The following is a 13,694-nucleotide window of genomic DNA, read 5'->3' on the forward strand; positions in this document are numbered from 1 at the left end:
GGGGTCCTTTCATACTCCTACTATCCAAGTGGGCATGGAGTTGGATATAAACCTGTAGCGAGCCACCGAGCCCGAAGCGTGGCGAGCGAAGCGACGGTATTCTGTGTCCGCTCGCCATGCTTCGGGCTCGGTGGCTCGCTACGCTCGCCACAGGTTTATATCCAACTCCATGCTCACTTGGATAGTAGGGGTATGAAAAGGACCCCTTTTTCCCATTGAATTCCATGTTAAAATGGACTCAGTCCATTTTAACATTGATTCCTATGGAAAAATCGGGTCATTGCATCGCATCGCATCCGATGGTCGCATGCGATGCGATGCGTTGTGCCCGATCCGACCCGATTTCTAAATCGGGCGCCCAGATAGTACATAAGTACCAACAGATTTTTGTTCTGTATCGGTGCTCGCAAGCGGATGTGTAGGAGTACACATCCAGTTGTAGCGTAGCGAAGGAATTCGGCCAACCAGGGAATTTGCATTTGGCGGGGTGGCGTTAGCCAGCTCGCTAGACTCAGAATAAGTGCAGCCTAGTGTGCAGTCTGAATTGGGCCCATTATTTGAAAATAGTTACAATGTTTATACATAAGATATATGAACCAGACATTGAGCCGGTTTGGGTTCTCTGGCCCCTTCCTGACAGGATTGAATGCGTTATATGCATCGCCAGTAGCGACGGTGGTAGCAAACGGGATTAAATCTCTACCATTCTTAATTAAAAATGGGACAAGGCAGGGATGCCCATTATCCCCACTGATTTTTGCCCTTATGATCGAACCCTTAGCTGTAAAAATCCGAGAAGAGACAGATCTTAGGGGGGTAGAAATAGGTGAGGAAGAATATAAAATCTCATTGTACGCAGACGATATCCTGCTCACCTTAACAAACCCAATAGGTTCCTTGGCCGCGTTGTTCCAGATCCTGCAGGAATTTAGAGCTATTTCGAACTTTAAGATAAATAGATCTAAGACAGAAGTATTGGATTTAAACCTGCCGCAAGGATTGAAAAATAAGATAGCCGAATTATACCAATTTGTTTGGAAAAAAAATAATCTGAAATATTTAGGAATATTCTTAACCAAGCATTATAATAATCTTTTCCGAGCAAATTACCCAAGACTGACCAACGACCATAGGCGAATCTAGAATTATGGTAATGGGTGGTCCTAGATCTAGACATAACAGCAGCCGCGCAGCAAAAGGGGCGTGTCCTCATGGGAAGGAGGCGTGGCATCACAAAAAGGGGTGTGGTATTACACTTTAGACCATACACAGTAATGCCCATTACACATTTTAGCAAACTCTGTAATACCTATTACATATAAAGCCACACGCCGTAATGCCAATTACACATAAGGCCACACACTATAATGCCCATTACACATTGTGCCACACATCATGATGCCCATTACATACTATATAACAAACCGTAATGCCCATTACATATTTGCTGCATAATTGTTGCTTACCTACGTGCTCATTGCTAGGGGGTTCTTGCTTGATGGCACCATAGTACCCATTACACATGATGCCGCACACCATAGTACCCATTACACATGATGCCGCACACCATAGTACCCATTACGCATGATGCCGCACACCATAGTACCCATTACACATGATGCCGTGCACCATAGTACCCATTACACATGATGCTGTACACATAATGTCCCTTACACATGATGCTGCACACATAATGCCGCTTACACATGATGCTGCACACCGTAATGCCCCTTACACATTAAGCCACACATTATGCGTAATGCCCCCACATACTGCCACTTGTAGCGTCCCTTAAGCAATGCTCCCAAAAGTGCCACTTGCTGTAAATTTTTATATGAGCCTTCGCTGCTGCTGCAGGGAGAGATGGAGAGCGGTGCAGCTGCTTCTATGGGGAGAGGAGCAGAGCGCAGCGCAGAGCATGCTCCCACTCCCCTCCTGGTGTCCCCTCTACCCGAGTGGACATTTGAAATATTGTGCGTGCTGTTGTTGTGCGTGACGTCGGGGGAGCACCCCGGGCACCGGCACCACATGATTAAAGGGGGGGGGGGGGCGGGCTGAGGTAAAAGCGGGGAGAAGAATTGGAGCGGAAGCTGCAGGGGTGACAGTCATTGACAGCTGGGCAGAGAGCAGGGGGCTGCCCGGCTGTATTCAGAGCACTGCAGGTCACGGCTGTTTGAAATAATACCCCTTTCACAACAGAAAATGCAGGGATTTACCCGGGAATATGGTCCCAGGATCATGCAGGGACATTTCCAGGCTGACCCCTTATACACCAGCATTTTCTGGTGTGAGGGGGAGAGACAACCACTCCCCTCTCCCTACCCCCCTTTAACCAACCAGCTATAACTTCAGAACCAACTGACCCATTTACATGAGACCAGTATCATATTGAGTTGACTTCGAATGATTTTGGACCCGTGAAACTGGGCTGTTTGGTTCCAGAGAAATCTGCCCTCAAAGAACATAAACAGTCATGAAATTACATTTAAGAAATTAAAAAAAATAAACGGTTTAACCTCAATATCCCTGGAACCAATTAACCCATATGGATCCAGTCTGGTATCAGATTGAATGCCCAGCGATTTGGGTTTGACTGAGATCAACCTCGAGCTTCAGTGATGCCGAAGGGGGAACTGGCAGCCTTTGTACTGGGTGGGGGTTGGAATTAGCGGGTCCCATGTTATCCTATAGGGAAAACGTTCCAGCTTTGCCTGGCAGTATCTCCGGTTCCCAGGGGGCTAGAGACACGGGGCTGGGCTCGTTGGAAAGCCCCATCCCTCAGCTACAAAATGGGCTAATGGGTGGTCCTGTGCACCCCCGGACCACCCCCTAGATTCGCCTATGTCAACGACCTACAAAAAGATATAACTAGGTGGTCAGAACTGTACATTTCATGGTCAGGGAGGGCAAATGCACTGAAGATGAATGTACTCCCGAGGTTATTGTATTTGATTCAGGCTCTCCCAATTGCAATTCCCAGTAGTACGATAAAGAATCTACATAAGATGTTTACCCGCTTTTTGTGGGCAGGGAAAAAACCAAGGGTGAGACTGAAAATCTTACAGAAAGCAAATAAAGAGGGTGGATTGGGGGTCCCAAATATTCAAATGTATTATTTAGCGGCTCATTTGGCACAGGCAATATTATGGCATTCTAATCCAGGGTCCAGAAGATGGGTCCAGGTGGAGTCGGAATTGCTGCATATGCAGTCGATCTCGACTCTACTATGGATTCCACGGAAACTGAGACCTTCCACGATAAGTAAATTCCCCACGATTACATTTACATTGAATATTTGGGATAGGATAACAAAAAAATATGATTTACTTTCCAATCCCCCAAAATTGGTACCTTTAAGGGACAATCCGAATTTCCCAGCAGGAAAGGATAAATCATATTTTAAGGGTTGGGCAGGAAAAGACATCTTATTCATCAATGAAATGGTAAAGTCACAGATGTTCCCTTCTTTTGGAGAACTACAGGAGAAATATAACCTACCCACAAATTGCTTCTTCCAATTTTTACAACTGAGGAGTTTTTATGGCTCCATAGTAGGGGGACATTTACAGGAGAATAAGACGGCAGTGGAAACATTATGCTATAAAAGGGCTCGCTCAAAAGGTTTGATCTCAACAATTTATAAATTACTAATTAATTATAATAAACCAAGACTAGCAGCACATGAAATGGCATGGGAACATGAGCTGGGAATACAGCTGGAGAATAAAGGGTGGGATAAAATTAAACAAAATATAGTATAGGTCTCGCCTTCTATCAGATATAGAGAAAATGCATATAAAATGTACACACGTTGGTATATGACACCAAGTAAATTGGCCCAAATGTTCCCGACTATGTCGGATGAATGTTGGAGGGAGTGTGGGTTGAGAGGCTCTATGACCCATATCTTCTGGGGATGCCCTAAAATAAGGGGGATCTGGACATTCACACAAGAGTTGATCAAAAAGGTATTGGGAATCCAAGTACCAGAGGAACCCAGCTATTTTTTGCTACCACAAAATATTCCGGGGATCTTAAAACACCAGCAAAAACTAATATGGTTCATATGCGGGGCGGTAAAGATAAAGATTGCTCTTCATTGGAAATCGATAAATACCCCATCTAAGCATGCGATTTTAGCATCAATATGGGATATATATCACTTAGAATATTTAGCAAGCATTGTGGAGGATACACCCGTAATATTTGGCAAGATCTGGGGTCCATGGCTTGAGTATAATGGCCTCCCACCACCATATACATATGGGCATTGAGGGGGACAGTTTTACTCTGGTTAGGATAAAAGGGAAAAATTAAGGCGGATAGGCACTATTGTCGGGAGCCCAGTGGGGTAGTAGAGTTATGGGACTGAAGGGGGAGATATTTTTGGCTATGACAACTACGGTACAGGAAAGAGGGGGGGATAACATATCGATGCAATCCAATATTGTTTTTTTTTTTTTTTGGGGGATGTATGGGCCGTCGTAAATGTATTGAAATATGTATAAGATTATTACTGGGTATGTAAAAGATGACGGCATGTAAATGTATTGTATGTATTGTGAAAAATCATGTAATAAAATTTAAATTTAAAAAAAAAAAAAAAAGATATATGGAACAGTACAAAAAAAATATGTTCAGTAATAAACAGAAGTAATGCATTCCTTGTCTAACCACCAGATGAAGCATTGAGGCAATGTGAGACGCTATGAACCAATCATATAGCCTTAAACTAAAAGGACAGGTGGACACTGAGCGACCAGTCAAATATATTTGTGTGTGTGTGTGTGTGTGTGTGTGGGGGGGGTTAATCCAGCCCTGAAGAATCGTCTTCTTGCCTGCTGCACTAAGGGCCAACAACCTTGTTTTGAGTTTGTTTTGTCATTCTGAGGTTAGGATAAAAAAACATATAAAATTGCCCATTCTGGGGTAAAAGGTAACTTATTTGGCTTCTGCAAATAACCTAATGAGGTGCCAGAAGTATCGTATGATGGGACAAAGCCATAGACAGTAGTAAGTGTCAGCTTCTGCTTGGAATATTTTGGGCATAAATGTGTATCAGAGCTTCCCATTCGGAAATGCCGAAGACAAATGAATAAGAACATGGGTAATATAGAATCTGGCTTGTAAAACACTGATGGATATGGCCTAACCATGGCATACTGCAAAGACACTTCAGAGAACTGTAAGAGGTGATGAACATCTGCTTTAGTTAGCAAAATTGGGAGTATTTGTAAAGAATCGCAGTGCAATTTCAGAGGATTTAGTTATGGTTGCACCAGAAACTGGATGCTTCAGCCTAGTAATAGTAAGAGGTTTTCTAGGTGGTCTAGCAACAGCCGCCAACAGTTTACCAGATTTATTTATAGAGTTTGTTCTGAGTAAAATCTATGGAGTGCTTCGCATGAGTTGCCAAGTATCTAACAGTTGCCTAGATTGCTTGCCATCAATGTGGTGTCTGAAGGATTAGATGCATAAGTCTGAAAAGCCGTCAACATCATTGATGCATTTTATTCCACTTTAGCTTATTTTTTCCCCGGGAGACATAGCTATTCATTTAATAAATACAAACAATTTCAGGTGCGTGATCTAGAAAATGAATTGGAGTCTGAACAGAAGCAAAATAATGAAAACACAAAGACCTATAGAAAAGTTGAGAGAAAACTTAAAGAATTGACCTTTCAGGTATGTAAATAGAGTATGTGCAACATAAATACATAATAAAATTGATGTATAGTACAGTATGTCTTTAAAATCCTTTCCTCTATTATTATTGCATATTATTTATAAGGTACCACAACTGGGTTAGCAGCACTGCACATATACATTAGCACACAATACGGGATACACAGAACTAAACAGAACAGTAACTGGAAAACAAAAGCCCCGTGCTGAGCTGTGTGCTTAAGCACAGATCGCTTAAAACACACTGCTGACATACATGTGATGCACCAGCAAAGTGTGCTGAGCGATCTGTGCTGAACAGTGTTCTCTGCCACAAACACTGGCGATCTGACTAGATCTGACTAGATTTTGACTACATGCAGCACAGGGCAAGGCTGCCCAACATGCCAGGTACTGCCCCGCATTGAGCCTGCAAAATTTTGCTAAGCACTTCATTACACAGCGAAGTGCTCGTACATTACCCGCGGCCCCCTGACCAGGTGCATGCCGGCCATGTTTCGGAACGCAGCAGCCGTGGCCCGCCCACCGAGTGGTCCGGGCAAGCCTGAGATATCCCGATTGCTCCCACAAAACGGTGTGTCACTGCCTCTGCAATGGTCCGTCACCACCCCTGTCACATCATCATTGCCCCCCTCACTAATTAAACTGTGGTCCCACTTGCACAGATCTCCGGAAATCACTGAGTAGCGATTTTTTTTGGAGCTCTGGAAATGGGTCTGAATCAGGCCCTTCTTTGGCACATGAGCTCAACATCGCACCCGGATGGTAGAAATTAATTCAATGCAGAAAGATTATCAATGCCACAAATAATGGATCTGCTTTTTTTCTGACAGTCAGAAGAAGACAAAAAGAATGCCCTCAGATTGCAAGACTTGGTTGATAAGCTGCAAGCTAAGATCAAGTCTTATAAGCGACAGGCTGAGGAATCGGTATGTATTCTAAAATAATATCACCAGAGAAATGGAAGATGTATTGGTGTAACGTAATAACTAGCCAGGGACGTTATTAATACTGTAGGTCTTGTTTTTTAACAGGAGGAACAAACTAACACCCACCTCTTGAAACTGAGAAAAACACAACATGAGTTAGAGGAAGCTGAAGAGCGGGCTGATATCGCTGAATCTCAGCTGAACAAGCTTCGAGCAAAGAGTCGGGACTTTGGTGGAAAGGTAGCAATTCATTTGTTATGCATGATATGCATTGATCACATGCTGGCTAGACCATAGTTTAACATGTGTTACAATATACTGTATAGTATCATGTGCCCGATTCAGACCGGTTTGCTAGGCTGTGTATGTGCGCAGCCTAGTGAACAGGTAAACTCCGCCCGCCTGAATGGGAAAATAAATCATTCGCTGGTCGGCAACCAGCGAATGATTTTTCACTTGTGCGGCCGCATGCATGGGGTTGTGTAGCGACATCCCCTTGCATGTAAATATCGGACAGCCAGTGGGCAGGCAGCTGACGTAGTTTACCTGTTCGCTAGGGAGGGTTTGACACCATAATGCTGCCTTGTCAACAGTATTAGGTGTCTGGTGTTACAGTGTTACAGTCTCCTGCAGCACCTGGCTCCTATCATCGAGGAGGGGCCAACAGTGCATATAATAGTCTCTCCCCAGTGTGATGTCATTGGCATTCCCATCAAGGCTGCTCCCCTTTAACTTAGACCATGCCCGCTTTTCAGCCTTGCCTGACTGGGATACAGAGTTACTACTGGGTGTCACCTGATGACGCCTCTGCATGTGATCAAAAACCTTTGACTTAGCATTCCCTCGTTGTGATTCACATGTATGTGGAAGAGAAATAAATACAATGTCTAGTACGTCTCTGGTTTAGATCATATTTCAGTAGGAATATGAAGAACCCAGAAATGCATACCCTCACTCCCATGAAGAAAAGTGAGAACCTGTGCAGAAATGTATCTTTCATATGAGTCCCACCTCGTGATATCAATAACTGTTCCTTCCATGGATATTGAGTGAACGTACCGTACTCACATACATTACACTTGGATAACTCCTATAAAGGTATCTTTGTACATAGAAGTAACCCCCGTTGGTTGTGCTATTATCTTCCTCTCCGTATGCCGTGCCAGAAGAAGAAGCCGCTGGGACAGGTTAATCTGTTGGAATTACTTTTCAGGAATGTGGTGGTGGAACTCGGTTCCACCCAGTTCCCCCTCACTTTATCCCCTGTCTAAAGCATAGACGTACTAGACATTGTATTTATTTCTCTTCCACATACATGTGAATCACAATGAGGGAAAATAATTCTATCATAAAGAACTACTGGTATATCAAAAAGTACCATCACCGTTTGCCAGATTTCTTTGGAATAGTTTCCTTGAAAAGGACTGTGTGGTGGTCCTCATTTGAAGGCGTGGCAGAAGGTGCTAGGTAGCACCTTGGGACTTTCTTTTTTTCTTTTTTTTTCTTTTCTAAAAACCTTTGACTTGTCATTTCCTTACCAGTGTCCTGTTGTCTTGCCTCTCTCTGACCTCCTCCATTAATTAATGTGAAATTGTTTATTTATGTTCTTAGCAGATTGTCTACCTGCAAACAACTTTTTCTTTGTGGGTCCATTACTGAAAATATGTCTTATGTTCTTTGCAGGTTAAAGAGGGAGAAGAGTGAAGACATGAAACGGGTGTTTGCAGAAATCAGGGTCTTGTAGTAGTAGATGTTTTTGTAATCTAGCAGACAAGCAAATAGTTTGTGCAAAAATGTACTGAGTTTGAGTTTGAACAGGATGAAAAGGTTTTGGTTTTTGTTTACAATGAAATGTATTGCCATGCACAAACCCTCTCTTAACTGATACCATATAAAATGCATTACCTATCTATAGGGGTTATTCCGACCTGATCGCTGCTGTGCACATGCATACGGATAAGAGATCATAGCGCGTATGGTATGCGCAAACCCAAACAGAGTCAAAATCCAGCCTTGAATCTGATCGCTACCCATTCGCAAGTTGATTGATAGGAAAATACAGATTGCGGGTGTCACCGGACAATTTTCTGGGAATGTCGGGAAAAACACAGGCATGCCCAAGCTTTTTCAGGGAGGGTTTGACACCAATTCTGGCCTCGATCAGCCTGTATTTATCACAATTAGCAAATGTTCAGGATTAAGGCTCCCATACAGTAGTCTGACTTGTCATTCCCGATGTTCCTTCAATTTCCCCGGCAGCTCCCAGGGAGGGCTTATTGCCGACTTGGCACTAGGTGTGCCATTTTTACATGTGGTAAATCGCATGCGACTCCTGGGAAGCTTCGGTGGGAGTTCAGGGGAAATCGAATGTGCCAGTAATGAGTCCAATTCTGATTTATCCTATCTTCTGAACATGTGACCTTGGACTCCGATCCGATGGTAACGGGAACATGCATCCATCCAATTAGATGTCAAACACCTGTGATTTGGCCACTGTTCGTCTGATTTCTCAGGCTGATCTGTCGGAATCGACTGAAATCACACGAGTACAGGGGTCCTCAAACTATTTTGCTCTGGGACCCCATCATACAATAAAAATAATTCCAGGACCCCAGCAAGTTACTGCAGAAGGTCATCACAGCACATGTTAGGTCAGCAGACAGCACATACCTGGCAGCATTGTGGAGGCACAGAGTGATGAGAGGAGTCTAAAATAACAGACAATTCAACAGATTCAGACTTCTTGAATCACTGACTGAGATTACAAAATTCATCAGCCTGATGGTCAGACACATGGAGTAGGAAGTGAACCCCATGCTGAGAAGGTCGGGACCCACTTTGGCATCAGGACCCACAGTTTGAGAACTGCTGCAGTAGTGTATAGGGGCCTTTACGCACAGACTGCACACATTGGGCTAAAATCATTCAATGGTGCGCGAATTGTGAACGGATTTGCAGCTGAACGCCGAGCTGTTGGCTTTTCACAAGCCGTTTGCAGATTTGTATTGGGCGGTTTTCACTTTGACTGGGCGACGGTTATCGGATCGCAAGGCTCTTCCAAATCGCCCAGTAGAGATCAGGTCTGAATTAGGCCCTATATCAGGATGCTGTCATTAGGTCTACATGCACTCGGTCGACCACTATACGTTCAGAGTCAATAGGTCGACATGTATTGGGCAGACATGGTCAGGAGGTCAACACAAGCATTAGGTCGACATGGAAAAGGTCGACATGAAAAAGGTCCACATGAGTTTTTTTATATTTATTTTCTTTAAAAGGTGGTGGGAGAATATAATAATGTGCAGAATGTAGCAATGTGCAGAATGTAGCAAGGCACCGTGCCCGAAGCATGGCGAGTGAAGCGAGCCATGAGAGTATACACTTATACGTTATCCATGTCGACTTATGTCGACATACACAAAAAAAAGGAAAAACTAATTTCATCCTTTTTCATGTCAACCTTTTCCATGTTGACCTATGCTTGTGTCGATCTAATGCTTATGTCGACTTAAGGACCATGTCAACCTATTTCATATGTTTGTTGACTTATAGTGGTCGACCTAATGACTGGCAAAGTAATGTGGACCCTATGACCCATACCCCCTAGGCAGTATTGAGCATAAATATTGTCCTGGGATAGGACATAGCTCTGATTGGCTACAGTTCTCACCAGAATTCTGTTTTCTGTCATATTCAAGAACACCAGGAATTAACAACTACTGTATGGCTGGTTGTATACGCGCATTTCTAGAAAGCACAATAAAGTTATAAAGAAAGAGCCATGCATTTATTAAAGCACCAAGGGTTAAAGATGTGAAGTCGAACACCTCCAACGGCATTTATCATGAACTAGTATTTTTAACAAGCTTTAAAGGATTCTCTCCTGAATAAATAAATAAATAAATAAATAAATGTGAGTGGTTTATTTTCCTTCTTTTGTGATAAATGTTAGAGCTCCATTTTTGCTTTAATGTTTCGATAGTTCAATCTTACTAAACAAGATTTTAAAATTCCCGCAGCACACCATTAAACTCCCACAAGGAAAAATAGATATCGGCCCCTATAGGAATAAAACAAACCCCTTTGCCCCCATTTTAAAAAACAATCACACTGGTCCCCACAGGCAACAAAAATAAAATGCATTGGCCCTCACATGAAAACAAGAAACTAAAAGAATAGCAGTTGAACTGGTGGTGGTGGCTGTAAACTGGTGTGCACATCTGTAGCTCCAGCTGCACATTTGAGAATGGCTCAAGGCACACTAATGTGCCACACCACTGATCTACCATAAGCATAGAGACATTCACTACTAAATGATAAGGGGTACATTTACTAAAAATTAAAGAGGTGATTTTGCCCATAACAACCAATCAGATTCTGTCTATCATTTTCTAGGATGCATTAGAGAGATGATAGATTGAATCTGATTGGTTGCTGTAGGCAACATCACCACTTTCCATTTTTAGAAGCTTTAGTAGATGTACCCCTCTAGAGAGTGTAGGGGGGAAATTTACTAAGCTGGGAGTTCTTTTTCACATTAGATTTTGCTATGGGCAACCAATAAGAATCTATTTATTTATTTAGCACCTTCTGGAAAATAATAGACAGGATCTGATTGGTTGCCCGTAGAAACATCCCATGTGAAATAGAACTCCCATCTTAGTAAATTACCCCCTAGGAGTCTCATGCGATTAGTAAACTCACTACTGTGAGCAAAGTTACAAATTCCTTAGCTGATGCCTAATGTACAGCTGTAATCCAAACCTAAAGTAAATTGGATATCTGTGCCAAGTCAAGTGAGGACAAGTGAGTACTGAGTCAGGATATTAAATGCTAGGGACATGGGTGGCAGCTGCAAGAATAATCAGCAATGGGAACATCTGTGAGGGGAGGGTTTGCATTTATGCATTCACTAACAGCATTTTGTAAACAAACCACATGCAGCACCCTGCGGGGGAACAGGGGAAAAACCCCTGGTTGGCCCCACAGCCTAAGGGCCCTCCCCCTCCTCTTGGGATCATACTCCAGAGTAGGAAGGTATTCAATCTTGTCTGGATTTTTTGGGTAACCGAAAAATATGTACATACAGTACCTATTCAATCACGTCCAAAATTGTCGGTAATGCGTTCATTTTTTACAAAAACACGTGAATTGGCGATTTTTTACCGATCCATGTGTTTTCCGACCACGCCGATGTTTCAGACAGTCAGAATATCGCCATTTAGATTGAATATGTTGAATGGAAATTGTCGGAAGTGTCGTCAGAGATTGAATACCATTCTATGCAGTTAAATTTCATTCTTCAAAGAAAGAGAAGTATTAGAAATCGAGTACATACCCTGAAATTGGAGGGAGGTAGGTTCAGCGTAGCTGCCTACCCTCCTGCATTCTGCAGGAGACTCAGGGCCGGCCTTAGGCATAGGCAAGCTAGGCAATTGCCTAGGGCATTTGGAATGCCTAGGGGCATCAGCAGCTTCTGCTGATTAAAATGATATGCAGCATGCCTATATTCTGTGTGTGAGTGAGGCTGTATTTGCATATGAAATAGTGTATTCATGGAAATCACTGTAACATAGCATTCCATATGCAGGTACAGCCACAGTCGCACATAAAATATAGGCATGCCGCATATCATTTTAATCATCAGAAGCCCCTTGTGTGTGCTGGTCCCAACAATGCAAATAAGACGAATTTTCAGCAAAAAATGCACCCAACGTTAGCAGAACTGGCCAGGAGCAGCATGGCCTATTGAGACAAGATGTATGCGGAAACATCTGTATCCAAGCAGAGGCAGAGGTTACAGTGTTAGTGGCTGTGTGAGTGCTGTCTGCGGGTGGGTTGGTTGTGCAATAGTGTTCGCATAAGTGTAAGGGGCATTATGTGTGTCATGTATAAATGCATTAATAATGTGCGACATATGTGTAACAGGCATTATGTGTGTCATGGGTATAAGGGCATTAATAATGTGCAACATATGTGTAAGGGGCATTATGTGTGTCATTATGGGCCTTATTCTGGTTGGAGCGGCCGGGCCGTACGCGTACGTCCCGGGGTTTTTCATGATCTGCGCATGTGCAGATACGCTAATGCGCCGGCGCGAACACTCCACAACGCTTACGGCCGGGGTCTCAACGTGCGAAAAAACCTGTACGCGAGTGTACGGGTAATGGGGCGGCATAGGGGCGTGTTGATGGGAGCGGCCGAAATAATGAGGGAAAATGGGCGTAAATATGGGCGTACACGGGGGTGTGCACAAAAAATGAGCGGTGCTACTACCGCACGATCGACTAAGGCACCGTTCATTTCGGACACCAAACAGGCGGCCGCCAACCGCCAGCTCAAACCACCCCTACAGATACCGCATGCCAGCGTGCGGCTGAGTTGGCTAATTAACGCAGATTACTACTCAAACACATACACCTGAATGTAATAAGCAATGCTGCAGTCTATTAAGTCCAAACCATGATTTCACTGCCTGCAAGCCACACACACAGCACGCAAACACATTGGAAGCTTATGTTTCTATACTTCTCCACAATTAAAGGTTTGTTTAATTTAAGGTAAGAATCTTTTTATACGCTAAGGTAGGTATTTGCTAAACAGACACATTCACTACGTGCTTTCATAGACTTTACGCAGTAGCACACTCAATCTACACAAGTCGACATGTGTCAACGTGTTCACTCTAATACTAACATAGGTTTTGTATTTAGGATACAATAACATAAACCACATCTAACACCAACAAAGGATGTTTCAGCAATGTTTGAAGCACATGACCACTATTTTCCACACAATCTTTGTATAGTACCCAAAATAATGACCTGTACCACTATCTCATCTGCTATGATTTGGATTTGACTACACTCTGGATGTAAGATGCCACCAATCACATTATTGCACTCTCATCTCTCTAACAAAGGATTCCTACATCTGCTTATGACACTGTAAAATCATATATATTTAAAAAGTTATGCATGTTTGTTCACAAGCTAATTTATCATGTTTGGCCCATTCACACATCTTTTTTTAGGGAGGACACATATGCATTCCTACACAAATGTACCTTTTCACCCTTGT

At 43.1% G+C, this 13,694-nt stretch overlaps 1 protein-coding gene across 1 annotated transcript in view; it reads left to right on the top strand.

Annotated features, from left to right (window-relative positions):
• LOC146007152 (myosin-4-like) overlaps nt 1–9,898 on the top strand; it is a 58,610-nt gene extending 48,712 nt beyond the window's left edge. The window contains exons 36-39 of the mRNA XM_083145527.1: nt 5,581–5,685; nt 6,519–6,614; nt 6,720–6,854; nt 8,298–9,898. Coding sequence (XP_083001653.1) covers nt 5,581–5,685; nt 6,519–6,614; nt 6,720–6,854; nt 8,298–8,318 — 357 coding nt within the window. The 3' untranslated portion in view covers nt 8,319–9,898. The remainder of the gene's footprint in view (nt 1–5,580; nt 5,686–6,518; nt 6,615–6,719; nt 6,855–8,297) is intronic.
• Nucleotides 9,899–13,694: the final 3,796 nt, after the last annotated feature.

Source organism: Crinia signifera, chromosome 6, assembly GCF_055691185.1.
Source record: "Crinia signifera chromosome 6, ASM5569118v1, whole genome shotgun sequence".
NCBI classification, from domain to species: Eukaryota; Metazoa; Chordata; class Amphibia; order Anura; family Myobatrachidae; genus Crinia; species Crinia signifera.